This window comes from Vanacampus margaritifer, chromosome 6 (assembly GCF_051991255.1).
Source record: "Vanacampus margaritifer isolate UIUO_Vmar chromosome 6, RoL_Vmar_1.0, whole genome shotgun sequence".
NCBI classification, from domain to species: domain Eukaryota; kingdom Metazoa; phylum Chordata; class Actinopteri; order Syngnathiformes; family Syngnathidae; genus Vanacampus; species Vanacampus margaritifer.
In genome coordinates, this window is record NC_135437.1 from 6,684,498 (window position 1) to 6,708,290 (window position 23,793).

General features: G+C 38.7%; 1 protein-coding gene across 3 annotated transcripts; it reads left to right on the top strand.

Annotated features, from left to right (window-relative positions):
- The first annotated feature begins 55 nt into the window (after positions 1-55).
- Positions 56-22,091, top strand: chka (choline kinase alpha). 3 transcript variants are annotated; one of them, XM_077567916.1, is made up of 13 exons: positions 56-200; positions 1,488-1,679; positions 2,817-2,925; positions 5,325-5,378; positions 11,234-11,347; positions 11,712-11,845; positions 14,594-14,698; positions 15,039-15,097; positions 15,172-15,259; positions 17,614-17,722; positions 17,827-17,933; positions 18,014-18,095; positions 18,807-22,091. In XM_077567916.1, exons 1-13 carry the CDS (start codon positions 142-144, stop codon positions 18,864-18,866), a joined length of 1,272 nt encoding a protein of 423 aa, XP_077424042.1. In that variant the 5' UTR covers positions 56-141; the 3' UTR covers positions 18,867-22,091. The 3 variants fall into 3 exon arrangements, with proteins under 3 accessions (XP_077424042.1, XP_077424043.1, XP_077424044.1); XM_077567917.1 differs by lacking the exon at positions 5,325-5,378; XM_077567918.1 differs by lacking the exons at positions 56-200; positions 5,325-5,378 and having other exon boundaries at positions 1,196-1,679.
- The last annotated feature ends 1,702 nt before the right edge of the window (positions 22,092-23,793 follow it).

Here is a 23,793-nt window from a genome sequence, read left to right on the forward strand (position 1 = left end):
TCATCAAAAGCCGCCGATTTGTATTATTTAAATTGAAAGCCTAGAGGGCGCGAGCCTGTCATTATTGCACGTTAAAGCGTTGGCGGCGTTGTTAAATCAGCCTATCTCAGATGGTAAACTACAGTCGAAGTGCAAAGCAAAATGAATGCGTCGGAAACAATCGTGATTATGATGGATGGAAGAAATGCGATTTTGTACCAGTAAGTATTGAACACAGTAACACACTAATCAGCACACATTGCTCCTCTTCCACGTGTATCCACAGTATACATACATGCATAAAATTTCACACAAATTAAGTCTAGTTACGTGCTATTTTTTAAAGAAAACAAATTAAAATAAAAAATAGAACATTGGTGCTCACAGTAGTGGTTTTGTTGCAGTAAAACCAGCGCCTTATTTATTTGTTTGTTTGTTTTAAATTCTCAAACGTTTGCCGTTAGACAGGGCAGTTTTATGTTTATATTACATTTAATGTTACATTTTTTAAATACATTTACATGAGTTAAAAGGCGACTGCGCATATCTGCATTACAGGATATGCAGTACTCTTATTATTTGTGATCGTAAATTATTTTCCTGTCAACCAAAAGATGTTGGAAAAGCTTATGAAACAAGAAAACAATGAAAACATGTGTTTAAGTTCCTTCTTATTTAAAAGGAGAATCATACTAAACTAACAAGAGCAGCAGCCAGGCATAATTAATTATTTACATCTGCCAAATTAATTTCTGGTGGTCACTTATAATTACAAAGAAATGTTTACACGTGCTAATGCAATAGACTCACTTAATGATATAATTCATGTTTGAAAAGACAATAATACACTTTTAAAATTAATGGCAGATACGAGCAGATTATTGTCATTAGATCATGACAGTACTCAATAGAGCAAATAGAGCGGTTTTAGGATGTCAGTATTGACAACCACATTACAAGGGATTATTGTCTCCATATATGATGTTGGAAACCAACGTGACTGTTCACGGAAACAACCGTGTAATGTCGACGCGGTACGTGTTACGCGGTGCACGTTTCAAGTGGACGAAGGAAGTCCGGTTTGTTTTGGTCCAGCCTACAAAGAGCCATCCCCGCCGGGCTGTGTCTGGGCCAACCAATCAGGAGAGGAAATTGGCGTATGCGAGTCACGTGACCACAAACTCCCCGCCCTTCCATCTTCGCAGTAAACCCACACGACCCGTAGCATCTTACTCATTCCCAAGCAGTAATTTTCCGCGTGCAGCAACTGCCTCGTTTACAAAGCTTGAACGTCACATTGCTATTTGTTGTAATTTTCCAAGTTGAAATTGACGGACGCGAGAAAACAACTGCTTGAAAATAAATATAGAGCGAGTGAACGAATCTGATCATTTTGAGAAGAAACTGGTGAACTGTTGCTTTAGGGTTCGGCGTAGATTTTTGATTGTTTTGTTTTAAAAAGCAAAAATGAAGACTAAATTTATCAACGGGGTCTCTTCCCCCTCCATGTCTCTGGGTTTGCTGGTGACCGAGAACGCCCTGCAGGTTCAGCCCGGTGCTCAAGAGGACTGCAAGGAGCTGATCCGCCCTGAGACTCCCGACCAGGACACACGGTTAAATGCTTACCTCTGGTGCAAGGAATTCCTCAATGGGTCATGGAAAACCCTGGCCGAGGACGACTTCGAGATCACCATTATAAGGTACGTCGTGTTTGTGTGTGTGTGTTTTTAGTGGGTGATTATAAATGTTACTCAAAGCAATGGCGCATCCTTGTTATTGTGTTCAGCTGGCACAGGTGGAGCAAATCTTCTGCTTTTAAAATGAAATAAATTTATTGTGGCACACACGTTTACTAAAAATCAATGATAATTGTGTTATACGCTACACCCACACGTCAAACTCATGGGTCATATTTGTAATTTAAGTGTCTTTATGACTTCGATAGCCATATGTATAAGGTCATTCGAGAACAATTTTGGAGGCCCACCCCCTCAACCATCACTGGTACACTTTTTTTTAAGGGATATTTTGTCATTTAATATTTTTGTTATAATGTGTGGAATCTTCTTACAGGTGATCAGACACTTCAAAAAACATTTTTAAATATTGTCAAATGCATCATTATTAAATGCTGCATTCAATAATGTTACTCTAATTTGAATATTAATTAATATTGCTCTAATTACTTTAACAGGGTTGAAAATAAATGCTCAATGTTTGCTCAAGAGTACATGCTAGCTGTGTTAGCACCTATGCTGACTGGCCAAGAACAACCATAGCTATAAAAAAAAAATATATATATATTTTTTTTTCCTGATATGAGTAGCATGATTGCATTATTTTGAATGGCAAAACTCTTGTTCCTTCCAGTTGAAGAAAAAATTAAGAATACGAAAATAAAAGAGGACATCTTCCTCTAGATCAGGGGTCACCAACATGGTGACCACATGAGCAGCCCACAGGCTTGTTCTAAAAATAGCTCACAAGTGATGAGGCATTGTGATTTTCCTGTAAATTGGAAAATGTAAGCAATGGAAAAGATTTGTACGAATAAAGTGTTGCATATTGATATTCATCTGTTGCCCAATTATTCTGTGAAACCAATAACATGACCAGATTAATAATAATGATGAATAATAACTAGCATTGCTAATCCTATTGATTACTTCATCGATTACTTGGGTAATCACCCTGCCACTGTTTCGATGCAGAAATGTGTGTGTATTGTACTTAATCTAATTGGAAGGAATAAAAGAGAGTGTATACTGCTGGATCTGGTTTGGCAATCACGATGTCCTAGTCAATTTATCATACTGACTTATTTATGTGCCTTCCAGGGGTGGGCTGAGTAACAAGCTCTTCCTGTGCAGCCTCCCAGACAGTGTGGACACTGTTGGAGACGAGCCAAGGAGCATTCTGCTGCGCCTTTATGGGGCCATCCTGCAGGTGGGAGTCTTCTCTATTATTGTAATTTCTCTAACAGCCCATGGCTGTCTTTTCCCTACACCAAATCAAAAACGAGATAAACACTTCACAAGTATGCGTTATGAGCCTGCGTACACGGTAGAATATTTTCTGGCTGAGCAGTCAATCAGAAATGTAAAGTAATACACAGATTTGAAACCAAATTGACATGAATGTCAATGAGTCTTTAGGGCAGATACTGTATTTGTATCCCCTTGATCAATAATTTGTTGCTTAAGATAGTAAAGAAACAAACAAGCTGATCACTGTATCTACAGTATGTGATGGGACACATAGAGAAAGGTTGTGTCGTAGTGTGTGCGTGTGTCCGCGCGCGCGCAAAGTTCATAGGCTGATGATAATGTATGCACGCATGCGCAGTGATGCCTTCACTCCTGTTGTGTCTGTGTGGTTGCGCACGTGTTAGCCATTGTCGTACATAGTGATGTACCCCCATGGCTGTACATGCATGTGTTCTTTGCCGTAGGCTTCCCAAAGGAGCGTGCCTTGGGCACTCTTGTTCCCTGTTGAACCCACCAAAAAACACGGTACAGTATGAGATCTGTGAAATCTCAGACTAATACAAAGTCGTATTACACACACGTAGCACAACCCACTAATAAGTTAGAGTGTGGCAAGAGAACAAAGTGTGAAACTCCACCCAAGTGATTGTACTCAGGCAGTCACCTGGAACAACTTTTCCTGGAGCAACTTTTGAAACCGTTTCAAAGCTAGCGGGGGCTTTGGTTGAATCCATGATTGCAATTGCCCAGCTGAAAAAACAATTCAACAAAACATTATTTTTAGAGTACTTTAAAAATAACCGCAGCTACATAGAACATTAAAGACAATACTGACAATTCTAATAATACAATATGAAACATCTTATTTGACATTAGAATTTTCCAAACTGGAAGAATAGACTTGTATTCCTTGTTGTTGCACATAAATGAGGGAGAGAAGAGCCAGATTGAAGTCCCCAAAGACCAATATGAGGGCAACGTGATTATAGAAGTCTTTGGCCAAAACACTGAAACTGTAATGTCACAATCATAGCGCGTCAATGTCACACACGAATGCTACAAACTGAATTTGAATGTAAATAAAGAACTGCAGTTTTCCAACAGACAATAATTTGGTCAATTGGCGAGTAACACACACATAGTCATAGCTCCTCAAAGTTGTCACATTGTAGTCGAGCGACTATAATCTTCACTCAGTAAAAATGAAGGCACACAACAGGAGTCGTCTGCTTGAGTGCAGTTTGGCCTGGTGTTATTCCTTTTAACTGCTCAGAAGCTATTAGTTAATGATTTATTTTATTTTTTTTAACAAACCTACACAGTTACTGACAACTCAAAGAGAAAGACATCTTTATCTCAAGATGACGTGGCTGTTGTGCCTGGAATTCATGACTGCAGCTCTCGTTAGATGGATAACCCGTTTCGCTATCACATCAACATTTCAATTGAATGTCGTCACAATTATCTTGACCATAACGTTATCTTAAGTCGACAACAAGTGGCAAAATGGCCGCCCCCTGAGATGGATAAAAATGGCTGGCTTTTGCTGCATAACTGATATTCCACAAATGTAATATTAGTGAGAATGTCATGTTTAGACGAGTGAGGTCACATATAACATATAACTGTCAAGACAATTCCCCTTCAAGATTTCAAATGGCCATACTTACCTGTCCTTACTCTAATAATGTTTCAATGACATGTGTTAAAATGTGTTGGTACTTCTTTGAGGCACTGACAAATTGTAAACAAAAATGTGTCCCTTCTGTCCTGAAGCCATTTATTGTGGTTGTGCCTAATAGCTTCAGGCTACATGAGACCCGAACTAGTTAATAACTGCTGGCTACGGACGTGCTAATGGGTCTAATCTAAGCGTGGCTTTTATTGCTCGAGATGTCTAAGAGCAGAGACACTGTGTCCTTCACCAAGGTAACTGCAGCCATCTTCTGCAATACAGTGTCCCATTTTAGTAGTTAGTGATGTTTAATCAAAAAGCTAATACGATTAAGGAAGTTTGATTTCACTGCCACAGTGCACAGCTTCTAATGATTAAACAAACCTTACTTTGGCTAGAGATGTCGTTTCTCAGCAATGAAAATATGTGAGTGGAATATTGTACCATGAGTAAATTCATAAAATAGATGCAGATATTTTTAGCGCAGCTTTAGTAAATTCTTGGTTGGGTCAGGAAAAAAACGTGATAGTACCTTTTGTTTTATTTCTCCTGACTATTGCATCATGCATGAAAGCAGCCGACAAGCGTGTGTGTGTGTGTTTATTTGCATGGCTCGGTGTGGATGCTCATGGATGGCTTCTCATGTATTCATGGATAGTTTTTCCTTTTTCTTTTGTTGATAGATGTCCTGTAATAAAGGGGAATCCCAACAGTCAAACAAAGAGAATCCCTTTCAAGTAAGTAATGGATGACGGTGCCAAAATGTACAGCATGTTCCTGTGTCTATTGACAACCCAATCAACACTCATCGTGTCTGAAAGTGGCGGTATTTTCGGTATGGTACTCTTCAGGAAGTCATTGAGATGGCTACAGTACATCTTTGTAACTCTGTGGGTAATTTAACACCTCTACCCTATTGAATATCTGCACAGCCTGACTGTAAACTGCTGCAAAATGTGACAGTGATGGCCTATATTAACCCCTGGGCGTTATTTGACCATTTTTTGGCTTTTTGTTGGTTCTGACCAAGCCATTTCAAAATAAAATAACGCCCAGGGGTTAAACGACCCATAGTATGAAAATTTATTTTAGTGGGGTTTTCTATCAATAATATGCAAACATGTCCTGTCTACATCCCAACCAGGTATGAAAAAAGTCCGCCCGTGACTTCTTTAGCTTTATTCTCCTTTCTAAAATGTGTGCTTCAAACGGGCAGATTAAACTTCCGTGATTTAGTGATGTAAAAAAAGACACGGAAGCGCACTCAATCCAGCCCCCTCGGCTTAGTGGCACCACCTCTGCTAAAGGTTTGTCACGTGCACTGAAATTCAAGAAGCTGGCTGCACCATTCTTTTTCTCTCCCTGCTTGCAAATGCTCCGTGGAGAGGGGAAACGATGATCAGGAAAAAGTGGTTGCTTCCTTCGTTCCAAGTCTTTGAGAAGACAGTGGTTTAATTTTATTTTTGAAGAACGTGTACCGACATAATTTCTCAAAAGACTGTTTTGTCAGTGAAAGCCTATTCAGAGCTTGATTTGCAACATGTTTAAACATAATGGATCGGTCCCAACAGTGTGACACGACTGCAAACGGGAAAGATGTAACTTTAACATTTTTGATTTAGCCTTCCTTCCTATCCTTTCTAATAAGAGATGTGCACCTTCTACTATATTACTGGTGTATTTTTATTGCCTAAAGTGGGAGCTACATTTGTCGTGTGGAGGCTGTTTGGCTACAAGAGGTCAAATATGAAAAAGTAGACGGTGGTTGGATAATATGAAGCGGTTGCGTTTTGTTTTGTCAAGATACAATCTACGGTGGTTAATTTGCCGCGACTGGCAACTCGCCACCTACTTGTCATGACATTGTGATGCTAACCGGCCGCTAAGTGGTCTCGGCGAGATTGCTTGCACGTTGCGACCGCGCAGTGGCCTAAATGTGCACATTTGTGTAATTTATAACCGCTTGTAAATGTCTACAAGTAAGCAAGCAAATCAGAGACATTCACAGCAAAATAACATTGGCGGGAGATTTGCTGTTTCCGGCAAAATAACCATTGCGTAAACAATCACAAACTAACGCTACAATATCGTCTCTGTAGTAACTTTATGCTACTTTTTCTTATAGTAAAACGTTATGCCACTTATCCACATATTAAAATAGTTGTCAAATGTGTAAAAGACATGTCTGTATTTTTCATTTTTTCTGCTCCCATGGCCAGTCGTTTCCATTCACAACATTAGCACATGGCCTAGGCGTGGCCTGGTGCAGCTATTTACATAAAAGGGACACACCCCTAAAACAGGCTGTTTTTGACAGAGCGTTTTTTGGCTGATTTAGGGACAGCAAAAATATTAGGTCCAAAGTCAATTTTGACAAATGCATGTCACAGACATGTCTTTTACACATTTGAGAACTATTTTAGTATGTTGAAAAGTTGAATAATACGAGACCTTTAAAGCCCAGTTCATAGGGCGTGAAATAAATAAATGAGAAAAATATTTGTCAGGGAACTATTTGTAACACAACAGAAGCTACATGAATGAGCTCAGTTTAAGATAGCAGCTTGAGGCACCCGCAAGCCTCACAATGACCTCTCACACAGACCTCTCACATTGTGAGGGTGAATCACATCATGTGATTGAGATGAAGTCATTAGATTGTAGCCCCTCCAAGCGCTGTATTGCTAGAAAGGGGACATTGCTGTCTTCTGTTATGTTTGCCGTTCACTGAAATCCAAACAGTGGTGTTCATTTTATCAGCCATTTTTAAATTTAGTCTCAGTTTCAGTGCAGTTTTAATCACGCTTGTTAGTTTTTATCATACTTGGTCGACCTCATCCCGTTTTTATTTTGTCCATTTTTAGTCAACTAAAAATCTAGCAATTTAATCTTTATTTTAATCCAAGAAAACATAATTTTATTCAAGTTTTAGTAAACAAAAACTCTCAATGTTTTAGTCTAGTTTTAGTCAGTACAATCATTTTACCCAAGTATATTTTTGTCATCAGATAATGTTGAACATTACAGATCTAAAACTATTTCACATAAAATTTTCTCTCATCTTTTTGATGAAAAACAACTTCACACACAATTACAATATATCAAAAGTGGCTACTAAGGCTCTATGCTATGAGCTAGCTAAGTTAGCCAGCATTAGTTAGTTGTTGGATTAACATTATTGCTGAAAGGTTATAGCCTTTGGATTAATGTTGCGTTATAACAATTTATTTATTTTAACTGTTCACCGTGAATCTACCTCCTCTCTGTCCCATGTGTTTGTTCATGTTGCACTCGCTAGCTGCAGATTTGAGTGTCACTGTGTGTCACATGACAGTATCACAGTGACAGATTAGTAGAGACTTTACAAAATCATAGAATTTTCCTCCCGCCACCCTTGTGGGGATAAGCAATTAAGAAAATGGATGGATGGATAGAATTTTCCTCTCGTTCTTGAACTAAAATGTCCATTGATTTTAGTCTAGTTTTTGTTAAGTGAAGTACATTTTCGTCTCGTCCTCATTAATTGATGAAAATGCATACTGATTTAGTCTCAATATTGTTTATTAATTAGGGGTTTCGGTGCCTTGCTCAAGGGCACATGGACTAGCATCTCTAACATTTCACTATTTCCCGTGGCCTTATTTTGGTCTGCAGGGGCAAAGTCTTGAAAAGACTGAGCCGCAGCTGCCCCCTGTTCCCGAGATAAATTACCCTTGATCGTCTGTAGTGTCTGGTTCAGGTAAATCCTATTTAGCTTAAAAGCAATGACACTGCATTAATCCCTTTGTGGTTATATCAGGCTGCTCTGAAGCATAGTGCAATATCAGCTTCCACTTGTTGGCAATGTATTACTTGGACATACTGTAGACAAATGTAGACCATGGCCAGTGTTGCATAACGCAAACTCAGGACATATTCAAAGTCTTGTCAATGTTTATTTAGCCCAAATTCGGTGGCTTTTAGTTTCTAGTTCAGATCAGGTTTCTATGGCAGGTAAAATGTAGTTATCACATTTGTCTCTGCTGGCTTATTAACACACATTATGGGACAGATAAGTATTGAGGTTGCTGGAGCAGCTGTCGTTAGCCCACAGTGCACCTGCTCAACACTCCAAAGCCAGCCACGTAATATTGTAGCATTGATATATGACACTGGCTCTGATGTCTGAACTTAAGACAGCTTTCAGACTAGGATTTCATCAACTTCCAGTGTCAGAAATAGTATGAGAAAGGTGCAAACTACTGTAGGAATAATAAAAAACCTCTTCACTTTGACATCCAAAGTGTGATGTACTAAATGATTAATAATGAGGACTGGTATTGTTTTCAGTCTTGTCTGCAGCTCTGCTTAGTGGAAAACAACACTTGAGAGCTTAGGAAGAGCATAGTGAATTCACCAACCCACTTAAGCTAACAATTGGGTGGAATAATTATATGCAAGGTAAAATGATATTATATGATGTGGACTGGAGATTTTAAACTGCATGTGATTGGCACTGCAAAAGGTTATTATATAAGAATGGGGATCTTACTCTGCAGTGGCATTGAGGATATTCTGCTTGGTATGAGCAGACATATTTATATTCATGATGACTAAATGTGGTGACTGTTAGGACTGTTCTAATATGTATCCTGAAATAAACAGCATGTATTTTACTAAGAAAAAAAGTCGGGGGGGAAAAGGACCCCGGCTAACTATAATATGACGTCCTTTGGAAACACAGACCGTGAATGTTAAAACAATTGACTCGAGTTTAAAACTAAATAGTTTTCTTCATTCATAAATATTTGACATAACTTCACGTAACACAACTTACGTGACAGGATGGCGCTATCTCCCTGCATGAAATTATACGGTGAACTACGGAACTGTATGAAATGCTTATGAAACAAGATAAAAACAATAAATGAAACAAAACTGCGAGAAGGCAAGTTTGCTGGAGCCTGGAGGTCAAAATTTGTTTAGAGTACCAAAATAAAAAACAATTTATCACGATCCACCATTTTGGTTGTTTACTTTTGCCTCTAACGCTTTCAGGTCAGAACTGGGAACAACCAACTCGGATAAATCCGACTTCCGATCATTCTCGAATGCACTGTAGCATATGAACTGTGGGTCAATTGCAATGATTTACTACCACAAAGATTTGTCTGAATTATTAATGCTTCTTTCTCATTTGCTTATTTTTGCTGCTTGACAACACATTGGCTTAACATTGTAGCCCATTTGCTGCTCGACAGTTTAAATAGAGTAAACCATCAGCAAACGTACGCATTAGGAGTCACATGATTGAAAGCAATGCGGAATTCTTAATAACCACTTTTAACTGTTTGTCATCATTTTGTTCTTGACTTGAAATTAATTCCTGAAAGTCTATTAGTCATAATATTTCCAACTCTTTTAGAGTAGTGTATGTTATACGTTTGTCCCTTACAGAAGATAGAAATGTCAAGTCTGTCAGTTACTGTCCTTGCGCTACAAGTGATGCTGTTAAAAGGATTTGATGTGACGTTTAAGGGCTCTTTCCTGTAAGCCAATGCATCGTCCTGCTGGCACATTATAATACATTCCCTGGCTGATGGCCAAAAAACCCTGCAGCCAGTCATCCTAATGTTTTGCCTCTGCAGCCATTCAGCTCAAGGTTATTCACTAAAGTTAAAATGGTAGCATTTGGTACATTACTAATTACTGCACTGGCATTAATGGTATTTCCAATAACTTTGTTTCCATGTCAGTCTGATAAGTTTTACAACTAAAGCTCAAAAGACATTGCAGCATGTTCATGTATTAAAAGTAGATAAGAAATGAACCAGTGAAGGAAATTGTGCATGGTGCAGTTTTTCCCATATAACCTAGAGTCTCTGGCAGAGTTCATTGAGTGTGTGTGGCTGTGTGAGATTTGTGTTTTACCAAGATAAAGGAAGAAAGACGAGGCTGTCTGTTGCTTTAGGGGCTTAAACAGTGATTGGTGCTGTCGGTGCGCCAATGCTTCTTGGAAGTTTTAATCCATCTGCTGCGTTTCCCTCACAACCTTGACCGCAAATCCAACTAACCAGAAACCACTGCATTCTCTTTGACTCCTTTTAATGTTTTTCTCCATCTTGTTTCTTTACTTCAGCCTGTTTCAGACATTTTTATAGCTAATGTGTGCATATCTTATACAAACGAAAACGTTTTTATGAAGTATTTTTCTTGAACTGTACTTGATGATTTAGTGTTCGGTTGAGGTAATGATGTCAATTGGTATGGTTTTATTAGTGACGTTATTAAACTTAACGTTTCATTAGTATTGTTAATTGTATGAGAAGAAAGAAGCTAAATTCCTGAAGACAATATAAGGCATATCCACATAAGTGAGTTATTGAGATAAGAACAGTGTCATTTTTAACTAACTCCTCTTTAAGGTATTCAGCTGTACTAAAGTATCACAAATGTTGGAACAATGAGTTGTGACTTATGCCAGATGAGTCCATCTTGACTTTTACCCCCTGTTAGCCTAATGTCTTGTTTTTGTTGTCCTTGTGCATCATATATCAGTTGGAGTTGCAGACCTCTTCAGCTGTTACTTATGCTTATTGGTTGTCTGTTTTAGGGGGCTGAGGCCATGGTCCTGGAGAGTGTGATGTTTGCAATCCTGGCAGAGAGGGAATTGGGTCCTAAACTCTATGGTATTTTTCCTCAGGGACGACTGGAGCAGTATATGCCTGTAAGTTACCGTTATTTGCTAACATGCATGTTAATGTTAATGGAAGGGGAGCCATGCTTGTTGTTGTTGCACTCTGGGTTCTAAGTTAGCATTCCAGCACATGGGTTCTAATATCTACATTAGTTGATTCAAACAACCGTTGTTAGCTAGTTAAAATAACTTTGATTTTATTACATTTTTGCATATGTAAAAAATGAAATAAATTACAAATAAAACTGTACTTCATCATACGGACACAGTGAACTCCTTTAGTCTCCCCATTCATATTCTATCCGGTTATAATTTTGTAACTGGTCAGTGCATATTTTTAATTAAAGAGAACACAAATTCACGCCTGTAAGTAAAACATCCTATGTATCGACAGAGCCGCAAGCTGGAAACATGTGAACTGAGTGACACAAGCATTTCGGCAGAGGTTGCTGAGAAAATGGCTGAGTTTCATGGAATGAGGATGCCTTTCAACAAGGAGCCCAAATGGTTGTTTGGAACCATGGACAAGTAAGTTACTAAACTTTGTCAGGGTTTTTCCCTACCCAAATTGAGTCAGAGGAGGTTTCATTCTGAGTCGTAATCGTGTGTATGCTGGTTCAACCAAACACTTTTTCTATGAAGTTTTTAAATGTCTTTATTGTTATCATTTTCTTCTTCTTTCTGTTTGACATTAAATTAGATGATTGCAAACGCGTCCTCTCGCACTCCTTGTAGTCAAGTGCCTGTTGGTCTGACCCATCGGCCACTTGGCTGCAGATGTCTAAATGCCTCGCTTTGAATGGAGAATTGTCCTTTCACTTTCTATAGTACCTCCCTGTGTTTACTCTGTTTACAACCGAGATGTTGATTTTGCTGTGAAGGTGTAATTTTGCTGAAGCGATGATGAATGTTATGGAAATAGTGGCTAGATAACAGCTTACAAGCTGACGGGAACACTAATAGGATACTTAAGACTTTGTGTGACTAACTTAGGCAATTACACTGTTGGCTTGATTCTGTTTTTTTGTTCTGTTTTTTATGTATTGGAGGATTTGTACCAACATGACAGCTACAATTATATATAATTTGTATTTTCAAACTCTTTTTTTTTTTTTTTTTTAACAACGGTTAAAGGGATAGTTTGGGATTTTTGACAATAATCTTTATGGCGGCGTCCTGTGACCCAAGATCTGGTCCGTTTTGGTTGAGATTAAAGTAGTCCAGCAAGCTGGTTGGGGTCACGTAAATAAAGCGTTTTTCTTCTAAAAACAACGTGTGTTCAAAAGAGTGATAAATTTGCATCACAAAACCGCAAACTAGAAAAAAGTCAGACTCCATTACCGCCGGGCACTATTTTTCTGTAATTTTTTTCTGTGATTTTTCTGTATCACTGCGCGGCGCGCTGCATCCAGCTGACATACGCGCGAGTTCCACCACAATTATAACTTTGAAAACTCACGATAACATGTCTGACTACGACACTGACGACAAAGACAGACTGTGTCCAAATGTCCACCCTTATCCCCTAACCCCTCATTCACTCCATAACCCCGCACTATATAGTGGCCTAACATGTATTGCCCTCAATCTGTTTGGCAATACGGACAGCCAGCTCACTACTTTCTCCTCGTCGCATATCAGGTGACCATCGGCGCATAAATATCCGACTATTTATTGTGAATGAAAATGTTTTAAAACTGTACTTTATTTCCTTTGTTGTACTTAATTTCAACTAAAATGAATGAATGAATTATTTCCCTAGTATATATTTAATGCATCACCAATGTTCTTTTCATACTCGCAGTCCATTGTGGTCTATATCAACCCGGTTGAGTAAACATCTATGTTCACTACTTTTCAGAGTGCATTGTGGGTAATTTTGAGAGCCCTACATTTTAGCTCCCTGGACATTCGGACACCACTACAAAATGGCGTGAACCCTCATTCGGGAGTAGGGTGCAGATTGCAGTGTTGTGATGCACATGTAATACTCTTTTGAACACAAATTGTTTTTTTTAGAAGGAAAAACTCTTTATTTCCGTGACACCAGCCAACTAGCCGGACGACTTTCGTCTCGATCAAAACCGGACCCAATCTCGGGGCAGCGGTAAATAAGTGCTGATAGCACACCACTGTAGGTGAGGATGCCATCCATACACTGAAAAAATGGGGATTGATATTTACTTGAAAAAATCTAGTAAAGTTTGTTCACTTCAGAAATTCTAGTTAAACTCCTTGTAAAATGTACTTAGAATTTCTGAATGCATCAACCTTTACGAAGCTTTCTCAAGTAAATATCACTCCCCATTTTTTCAGTGTACAGATGCATGTAAAAAAAATCCAGAACTATCACTTTAAGGTTATAACATAAAAGGTAATGTCCAGTAGTTTTCCGACATGCCATAAATCCGGAAAATTACTTCAAACAACCTAAAATGATCCATCCTGTCTCCTCGTCTTTTTCTATGTTGACGCAATTAGTAAACACAGACTGCACCACTTTTTTTTCACTCTAAAGTCAACATTCCCCACTTTTAAAGATAACATGTCTAGATTCCGATAACTGTCTTATCATGATGTACTTCCGTTTGAACTGAGCCAAAGTTTGTCTGGTAGGATTATGTTGCACAATTGATTACGTTGCACAATTATTTCCAGTATAGTGACAAAGTCCATTGCCCTGTCACACTTTTCTTCATGGAAAGTTCCAAAATAATGTTTTATGGTGTGCAAGGGAATATTACTCATATAGTGTAGCTTGACTGCTGTTTCATTTTAAATCAATCCGTGCCAATATTCTTTTACAACAACTAAAAGATGAATAGATTGCCATTTTATTTACTGTGGTTAAATCTTTATCACGTATTACAAGTGTAATGGTAAGGGAACAAAAAAATAATTCAGTTCACTCAAAAAGTTGTAACGTAAAAATCACAACAGCTGCAGCTGTCACAAAACACTTTACAAAACATATAACAAAACATTTAACAGTATTACAAAATAACAAAAACATGGACATGTTAGATACATCACAACACTGTCTTCATAAAGACTTAGTTGTCATTGTGTTGTCATTGTGTTGTCATTGTCACTACTGACATTAGTACTCAAAGCTCAAAATATGCACTTTTTTTATGTTACGCAAGTGACATCCACTTTTAGTGTGTCAACATGCAAGTATTGAGAAATTCATGGTGCCTCGTTCACATTGTGCCGACTACATAATTGACATGTGGAGTGAATACATCCTTTGTGTTTGCCTGTTTTTGTCATCAGGTACTTAAGCCAAGTCATGAGGCTCAACTTTACCCGAGAGTCTCACTTGCAGCATTTCGACCGCTTGCTCAGCTACAACCTACAACAGGAGATGGATTGGCTCAAGTATGTTGTTCTTAGATCGGTATTGCATAACAGAAAATGTAGGTATGTGAAGGTGTTTTCCATATGGTCGATGGCAGCTCATACTTCAGATGACAAAACATTACTTGCGTGCGAGAGCTGTTGTGATATTTAAGCTGATTATGTTCATTAATGGGCGATTATCTTGATGGCGCCGGTGGATGGCGTCATACTTTCCTCTACACAGATGACCTTTACAACACTGATTAAGTTTGTTGACAGTCAGCTTCCCAAAAATTCTTTCTCATCAAGTTTATAAAATATGGCTAAAGCATAACAACACGCATTTTGTGACTGCTGACCTCTTTTTGTTTATGTTCAGGAGTCTGCTGGAGTCCACCCACTCTCCAGTGGTGTTTTGCCACAATGACTGTCAAGAAGGTGAACTAAAACACTATAAAATCGACATTGTTTAAGGTGACAGCGATATAAAACATTTGTGTTTGTTGCTTTAGGAAACATCTTGCTACTAAAAGGCCACAATCAGTCGGACAAACAGAAGCTGATGCTCATTGACTTTGAGTACAGCAGTTACAACTATAGGTAGGCATTTTTTCACACTCTGCATTAGTTGTACACAAGCCATTCAAGTGCCTAGTTGCAGCCTAAATGTAATGGATGTTTTTTTTTACTGGCTTTTTTTTCCTAAGTTGGTTTGTTCATTTTATGATTCACGTCATGATTCATGTCATTGTTGCACCCTACACTACCATAGCATAGAACACTGCGTCTGTGTCACTGACATTGATTTTACACAAATCGATGAAACTACATGTGCAAACACGTGACAGGATGCTTAGCACCAATCTGTATGTATGTATGTGTATGTATATACTGTATATATATATAATTTTTTATATATATTTATAGGGTGTCACGTTATTAAATTTTTTAATCGATATTAATCGCATGGCTTCAATAGATAACTCACAATCGCAAATTTTATGTGTTCTAAAATGTAGAATAAAATGAGTTTCCATACTCTTGTTAATATAAAAGTGGGAAAAAAATGTTAAACAAATAGAAATATGGCTCGATACATAACCTAGATACTTGGACTAAATGTACATTGATGGGATTCAAGGAGAGGAAAAAGAACACCACCTGGCACTTAACCTGGATGGAATCAATACATCCTCCCAGCAGTCATAATTCACAGCCACCTTACGGCTTGCAATGTCGAAATACTCTGCAGTGGTTATGTAACCAGCATTTGGCAGGCCAGTGAGAGCAAGCAGCATGGACAGTATCCAGATCTAATGCAATGATTGTGCATTATGCTTGCCGTGTTTAAAGAAGCGACACAGTCATGTCCTTGAGAGCATGCTTATCGTTATTTACGCATTTCAAGACCGGGTAAACTGAATAGCTTAACATTGGCCTGGACTCACAGTGAATAGTAGACAAAGCTTTCATTTTCTCCCACAGTCCTTTTGTCCCATCCCCCAGCTGTACCCCCTCACCCTCCCCGCGCATCCAAGGCTCCTCATATGACATGTGACATACAGTACTGTACTGCACACAATTGACATACCACACACATAATCTGTTGAGCACATGTTCTTAAATTTATTGGGGAGAATATACCTCGAAATGATCACATGATCTAACTGGATCGATGGTGCACTGTATGTTTGTCCACTGCGACATGACCTACTTTGTAGCACAAGGCCATGAGTATACAGCCGTGTTGCCATGGCGCCTCCTCAGCCCTAATTTGCTAATGAACGCATTGCATTGCATTTGAATACCAATAACTGAAACAAATCATGTTAAAATGTATTTGTTTGGATTTGTCACCATAGGCGTGGTATATCATGGAATTGGGCTCTAAACTTAGTTTAGGTCAACACTTCTGACTATACAGGAACTAACTGAATGAAGAATGTGCCTGCCTTAATTCCAAAGTGTGCCCGATGTTTTCAGGACTGCAGGTGCTTGCACAGATTCAGTACACTTAATTGGATTCCAATCAAAAGATTGGAAACGCATTGACGCCTCCACAGTACTAATCTGATGGATACTGTTATTTAGGTTAATGTGTTTGTTGACAGTGTGTTTTGGGGCCATTTTCTTGGTGCATGATGAATATTTTTTCTGTAATTTGCCACACAAAATTGTTTTGTAGACTTCAGAATTCATTCTGCTGCAACCACTACGAGTTACTTCATCTATAAAGACAAGTTTCAGAAGCAGCTATGCAATTCCAAGCCATCACGTTACCTCCAACGTGCTTCATAAATATAAACCGGTAGCGTATGTTTTGAATCATCATCAGATCTTCTTTTCCGTTCCGTTTAATTTTTCCGTTCCAATACATTTGGAGGTGACTATATATTCCGATGCGTACACAATCAGCCTTTGCTTTGCACTATGTATCCAACAGCGGGGGGGAAAAAAGCGTTTCACAAAATTTCCCAACCACAATCGACAGTTCTTTGTTTCAGTTTGTGGGTGTTTGGTTGAAGAGTTTCCCAAACTAGCATACAGCGCATCTGCTGTGTTTTTGTTGGTGTTCGCAGCTATGAGCCACAGGGCTTCAATGCAGGGAGCCTAACAACAAAGTAGTGCACCTCGATGGAAAAACAAGATCTCATGTTCTCCTCAAGTAGAGGAAAGTGCATGAAAACATACACAGAGTTGGATGCGGGACTCTTATTTATGTAGTGATGTGGGTTCAATAACATGATTATCTTTTAAATCTTTCGAATCTCAACACTTTGATTACTGCAGTATAAACCTAATTTAAAAACAAATGATACATAATGTCTGGTCTGCTGACTGTAAATTAGGAATTTATTTGCCTGATCAATTATCATAGTGCACATATTAGGTCATTTCACTGTGCCATAAATCGTCTGAACTATTTATGTATTTATTTTTTACATTTGTTGCAGAGGATTTGATATCGGCAACCATTTCTGTGAGTGGATGTATGACTACAACTGTGATGAGTTTCCTTTCTTCAAAGTGAATGCTCAGGCTTATCCTTCCAAGGCTCAGCAGGTGTGTGGGATCTCGTAAAATGAATTTTTGCCTTGAACAAATTTGCGTTTTCCGCATCATATACAGATTTAAGCAACCGTGTGATTTTTTTTTTTTTTGTACAGCTCCACTTCATTGAAAATTACCTGCGTGCGTCTGATCAAGGATTTGACAACTTGAGTCAACAGGACCAAATGAAAATGAAGGAGGAGCTCTACATGGAGGTCAACAGGTAAGTGAACGGACTACGTTTGACACTGTAAAACATTTGATTAGAAAGGCAAGCAAAGTGTGCTTTACTTGTGCCTACAGGTTCTCCCTTGCATCCCACTTCTTTTGGGGCTTGTGGTCTATCATCCAGGCCCGTCTATCCACCATCAAGTTTGGATATCTGGTGAGTGATGCCATTTACAACTTGGATTAGTTTACAGTAAGCATTATTGACCTGCAGAGTGGGGCAAGTCAGTATTTGCTGTTGAGGGCTGGTCGGCACAGGTCAGGTCAGACTGCCATGTCAATCAACATGTCATATTGGCTGAGTGTTTGCAGTTCTCTTTGTGTGTCACACACTCATAAACGCAAACTTCTTCTCAAGGTCTCTCTTTGATCAGATGTCAAATCAGTGGGTGAACAGTTGCAGCGCACGGTCATAATGGCCGAAAAGGGGGAAGAGCCAAATCCGGATCCAAAATTTCTTATGGGTCGACGGAAACAGTTTAATGGGATACTATATTAGTGTTGTTCAGATACCATTTTTTGGCCCCCGATTCCGATACCCAGTTTTGCGGTATCAGTCAATGCCGATACCGTACCAATACCTAGGTTTGTTTTTGGGGTGGGGGTTAAACATGAAAAAGCTGCCCTGCCATTGGTTCAGAGCATTCAAGGGCCAATTGAATATCTTAGAATATCTTTTGGTCTAGACACCACCACAATTGATATGAAATTAAACAAACAATGATGTATTTTGCCGTAATTGAACCATCCTGTTACTGTACTGCTCTTCATTATGGTTGAGGGCAATTGGGACACCTTTTCCACTATAAACACCACCACAATGAATTTGTATCTAATCTGTGTTTTCTGAAAATATTATTCTTTGTAGGAATACGCCATGGACAGATTTGACGCTTACTTCCAGCAAAAGAAAATGTGGGCCGTCTAAGAGAGCGAGAAGATTGGACGACCTTCTCATTCGAGGGAGGTCATACTAGCTGATACAGATTCCATGCTTTACTTACACTCTGCCACAAGAGTATTTGCTGGCTGCTGTTGGTGGCGGTGGTGCCAAATTGAATCACCGGTCCGGGTGCTCGTCCACACCCCAAATTCTGCTGCAGCTCAAAGTTTCAACTGCTTGCTGACAGATAATCTTGTCAGAGCTACCTTTGCTTCTGCATTGCTCAGTGAATATAACTAATATAGGTTGTGACTGAAGCAGATCGCAAATGGATTTCAGTTGAAGCTAGACTGGACGCATTAGCATTGCATCAATGTATTTGTATTGATCATTCTGTGGGAAAGAGCCAAAATGTGAACTTCTTGTGGTAGATTTCTGCTTACTTAAGCATCCAACTACCTGTATGTATATTACATGTAAAGCCCGAAGTACCAGTAACCTGGCCGCCTCTGTTACTAATGGACCGTCTTGCTTGGTGGGGTTATGACTTGACATTGTACAGTTGGTTGACATGCTATTTTAGGTTTCAATGGCGGTATATGCCATGTGATTTAGGCCAGGGAAAGGTATTATGTTGTATTCCCATGTATGTGAATTGTTCTAGGTTGAACACGATCCTATTCAAATCATCAATGTGAAACTGTCTTATACAGTATTATCCGTCATGGTAACAGCACACTAACTCTGGCATGGCTCTGCACATAGCTGGACACTTGTAGTGAGTAAAATATACAGTAGTGACAGCTCAACTAAAACAACATTCCATCTATGAGTTTATGACCTTAATAAATTGTTGCCTTACTCTCTGTTGGTGATTGGGGAATTATAGTAAATACGCATGTAAATGCAATGAAGAAAAATAGTTTTGATATACATCTATTGACAGTTCCATGGTTAATGAAATGCATATATGATTCTTCTAATTTTTGATACCTGGCCAGTATAGTATTGGGACATGAATATAACAAACCTAAGTGTATTGCACAATTGTCAATACCCATAATAAGAACTGTCAAGGACATCAAAACAAACATACTGCTAAACAATTAGATGGTCATAAAAAAATCATCATCAGTAGGCATCTACAGTAATTTCTGGACTACAAGGCGCACCTGACTATAAGCCGCGCTAGCTAACTTTGATGAATACTTGAGTTTGTTACACATATAAGCTGCATCCGACTGTAAGCCGCATCCGACCGTGTTACCGCACCGGTATACAAGGGTTCCCGCTACTTTCTTTTCCATAATGAGGGCGCAAATTGTCTCGCTCTAGTTCTGTCTCTCCTTCTGTATTTGGGCTCACTTGGTTTGTTTTGCTCTGCCTGACGCTCTTGCGCTTCCTTTATAGTGTGCCCCCTTGTGAGCTGATGGATCAGCCACACCTTTGTATTAGCCGCAGGGTCGAATGCAAGTGAAAAAAGTAGCGGCTTATAGTCCAGAAATTACTGTACTTTATTCCATATTTCACGTGAACTGTTGAAATGCTTTGTACGTTATGCAGCGTTGTGCTGAAAGCTGTGCAATTACCTCAAAAGGTTGATGGACTTCACAGTGCTTCACATATGCATTCGACCACCTGATACCATCCAACATCATGAAGTGACTTTAAGACGTGATATATTGGACTCATTGAAGAAGTCAGAAATTATGTTAATTTGTCATAGTCAAAAATTTGATAGATTTTACTATTAAAAATATCATTTCATTTTTTGGTGAAAATCTAGTGATGTGCAGCTAATCTAGCGACATTTGACTCACTAAGTATAGCGACATGGTGGTTTTTAGTTTGAAACCATGCATAACGCGTATATTGGGTGGTGGTCTCGTAAATATGTCTAGCACTGTGTCTATACAACAATCTACAGTAGTGTCTGAGCCACTTAATTTTGCAAACCCCCAAAATGTGATCCTGTAAGGGTACAGTTGGTATTACCTCATTGTTTATATGAGTGGTGGCTCATAATTTGTTTGTGATTTACACAGACTAGAGGGAAATAACTCCCATCATCTACTGAATATGCCAGTTGTCTGATGTTGGAACTATCCAGATGTGTTTGAAAGTCCTGTGTAGCACTTTGGATCTTGAAGGACTGGAGATAAAAACAAGAAAAAGTCCTTCAGTGTTGAACTGGGATTCATTTGTTTTATTCCACATGCCGTTTTTTTTAAATATTTTTTTTATTTATACTTGACAGTTATCCTTCTTTTTGAACTTATATGTGTTTGTCGTTATATAATTTTGAGATGCAAAGGTGCATCACAATGTTGTCCATTTGACTAAAAAAAAACATTTTGAGTGTTTTCACATTTGAAAGTATGAGCCAAGTTGTATTCTTTTGTTACATTGAATAGAATATGGCAGGTAGCTTTTGTTTTGTTTGACACAACGTTATATATCCTTGTATACAGTATTAAAGAGCTCTATCCTTTTACTTTTTGGGCAAATATTGAACAGCTACCACAATTATAAGTGAAATTATCTGGAGTAAAGAGGCCAAGGAGCTCCGAACTACAGTAACAAGTGCCACAAGCCTTGAACATCATGAACACACTAAGCCATCTTTATTTGACTTTGATTGAACAAATTACATGAGACCAAATTTCAGTCCCTTGTCTACAAGCAACTCCCATCTTGAAATTTTCGTTTGCACCAAACCTAAACTGGTTGGTAGGTCTTGACCTACCATCCCAAAAGTTTGACAAGTTCATCCCTATTGAGGCAAAAGTCTTAACCGCTTCAGTGCTTATTTTAATACTTTTTTTTAACTTTATTTTAACACTCATTCATGGCTCTTTTTTTCAGTTATGTTTTTGTTTTGTTTTAATTTTCGAATGTATATATGTTTGAGTCTTTTTTCCCCCCATTGTAAGTGTCTTGGTAATTTTAAATGGATTCTTTTAAACTTTTATTATGTTAAAAAAATTATTCTTGTTTTTGCTGAACATTACATATGTGCATATTCATGTTCACGCTGGGCCAGCTTGCTCCTATAGAAAAACACAGAACTTCTTGCAATATTCAATTACTAAGATTGTGATATACTTACAATAAATGTTGTGGATTTACATTCAGCACAACACTATTGGGCATGAATCCTTAACTGAACTGAAAAAGGTTAAAGGTATACTGCAGTATATATAGAAACTATGAACCTCCTTCCTCACTTGTATTTATGCTTTGCACAAATAAAAATAAATGCAAAAACTATGGCAGAGTCTGTTTTGCTTCGTCTTGGATGGGCTGGGATGGATTAAATGTTGGATTCAAACAATTTGACAGTGTGTTTGCCCTGCTATAAGCATTAGCTAGCGAGTACATGTAAGGTAGTTCTGCTATGTTATATATTTAGCAACAAAACAAACTTCAGCAGCATTTTTTTTTTAACATCAGTATCGAATAGTCTTTTATTGGAGAGATGCACACACCTAATTGTTTGTTACATCAGTTAGCATGAATCATTCTGAATTCCCTTGGCAGAATTGAGTGACAGTGCAGCACAGTGAGGCAGAAATGTGATATGATGGGGAGGGGGGGGGGGAAACCCTCTAGTACTGAAAGCAGATGTGCAGCCAAGAGAAATGCTATCAAAAAATAATAAACTGTTGGGTGATATTAGCACAATAATAATGGCAAGAGTTTTATTGCATTTAGGTTGTAAATTGTGGTGTTGTTTAGACCAGCGGGAAAGGCTTTGCCGGCCCTGACCTTCCACCACTACTGTGTTTTAACTTGAAAGGAATGCAAAGCCAGTGAAAACAAAATGGGGGAAGGGATGAAGGCCCCTGACCAGGACTTGAGTGGCAAATTCTTTCTTCCACCATCTTGAAGTAAAGCCAAAGTAAACAAAAGTTATGACATATAAATATTTCCAATTAATTTTCTGCAAGTACGTTGAGCAGAATTTACTTCCTAACTGTGATCTGAAACATTAATTGACCCTTTTGGCCCTCTTGACATGTAAGCAAGGAATGGTTTGGTGTGTAACCTCTGCTGACACATAGACAGGAGGGGGGCAAGAATGCAGCGTAGAGGAATGTTATTACAGACAAAGAGGTCTGCGAGGCTAAATAGTCGAAATGATCAGCTGGGGTATTTGTCCAGACACGTTGCTTGTTTACATCCACGTGTTCTGTCGGCAGCGTATGTTTGCCAAGATGCACAAACATTTCTGCCCCAAAAATCCAAATCCATCAAGCTTTTCAAGTAAAAAGACCAACATTTCTATTCTGCTTTTTACAAGTCATGTAACTATTAATTTTACAGGATCATTGAGATGGTCCGTTTTTGTTAATCCCACACACTACTGTTTGAAAACAGGGAGCAGAATTTAATTAACTGTGATCAAATCATTTTGCCTCTTGGCCATCTTGACCTTGGAGCAAGGAATTGTTTGGCATAAAGCACCTGTTGACGCACAGACAGTGCCAAGAATGCGGCGCAGAGGAATGTTATCACAAAGAGGGCGTGGCTTTGCGGCTAAATAGTAGGCCGTGTGAAACTCATGGCTCTGTGCTGCTGGACAGAGAACTGTGAGTAACAGGATGTCAGAGTGATGCACTCATTGGAAATTGCATCAGTAAACAGCACTTTAAAACGTATACGACAACTTCCATCCCTTCATTTCGTTAGCATTTGTCCTCATTTGGGTTGTTGGTGAACTGTAACCTTTGTTTGCCTTATGTCGCGGGTCAGTTTTGATGTCGCAGTCTACCGTATTGTTGAATGCAGTTGTTATTTGATCTTACATGTCATCAATATTTGCTAGAAATGTTAAAACAGGGGTGTCAAACAGGCCCGCAAAGGGGTTTAATCCGGCCCGCAAATTGATTTTGTAAAATTTAAAAATAATAATAATAATGTCGGACTAATTAATCAGCCGGCCACAATCCAAGCATATAAATTTGTAATT

Excerpts from the sequence above, each read along its gene's own strand:
- chka (XM_077567916.1), top strand. The coding sequence starts at position 142 with ATGAATGCGTCGGAAACAATCGTGATTATGATGGATGGAAGAAATGCG. Across the intron at positions 201-1,487 it reads AGAAATGCGATTTTGTACCA|GTCTCTGGGTTTGCTGGTGA; the intron begins GTAAGTATTGAA and ends TTCCCCCTCCAT. Across the intron at positions 15,098-15,171 it reads CCACAATGACTGTCAAGAAG|GAAACATCTTGCTACTAAAA; the intron begins GTGAACTAAAAC and ends TTGTTGCTTTAG.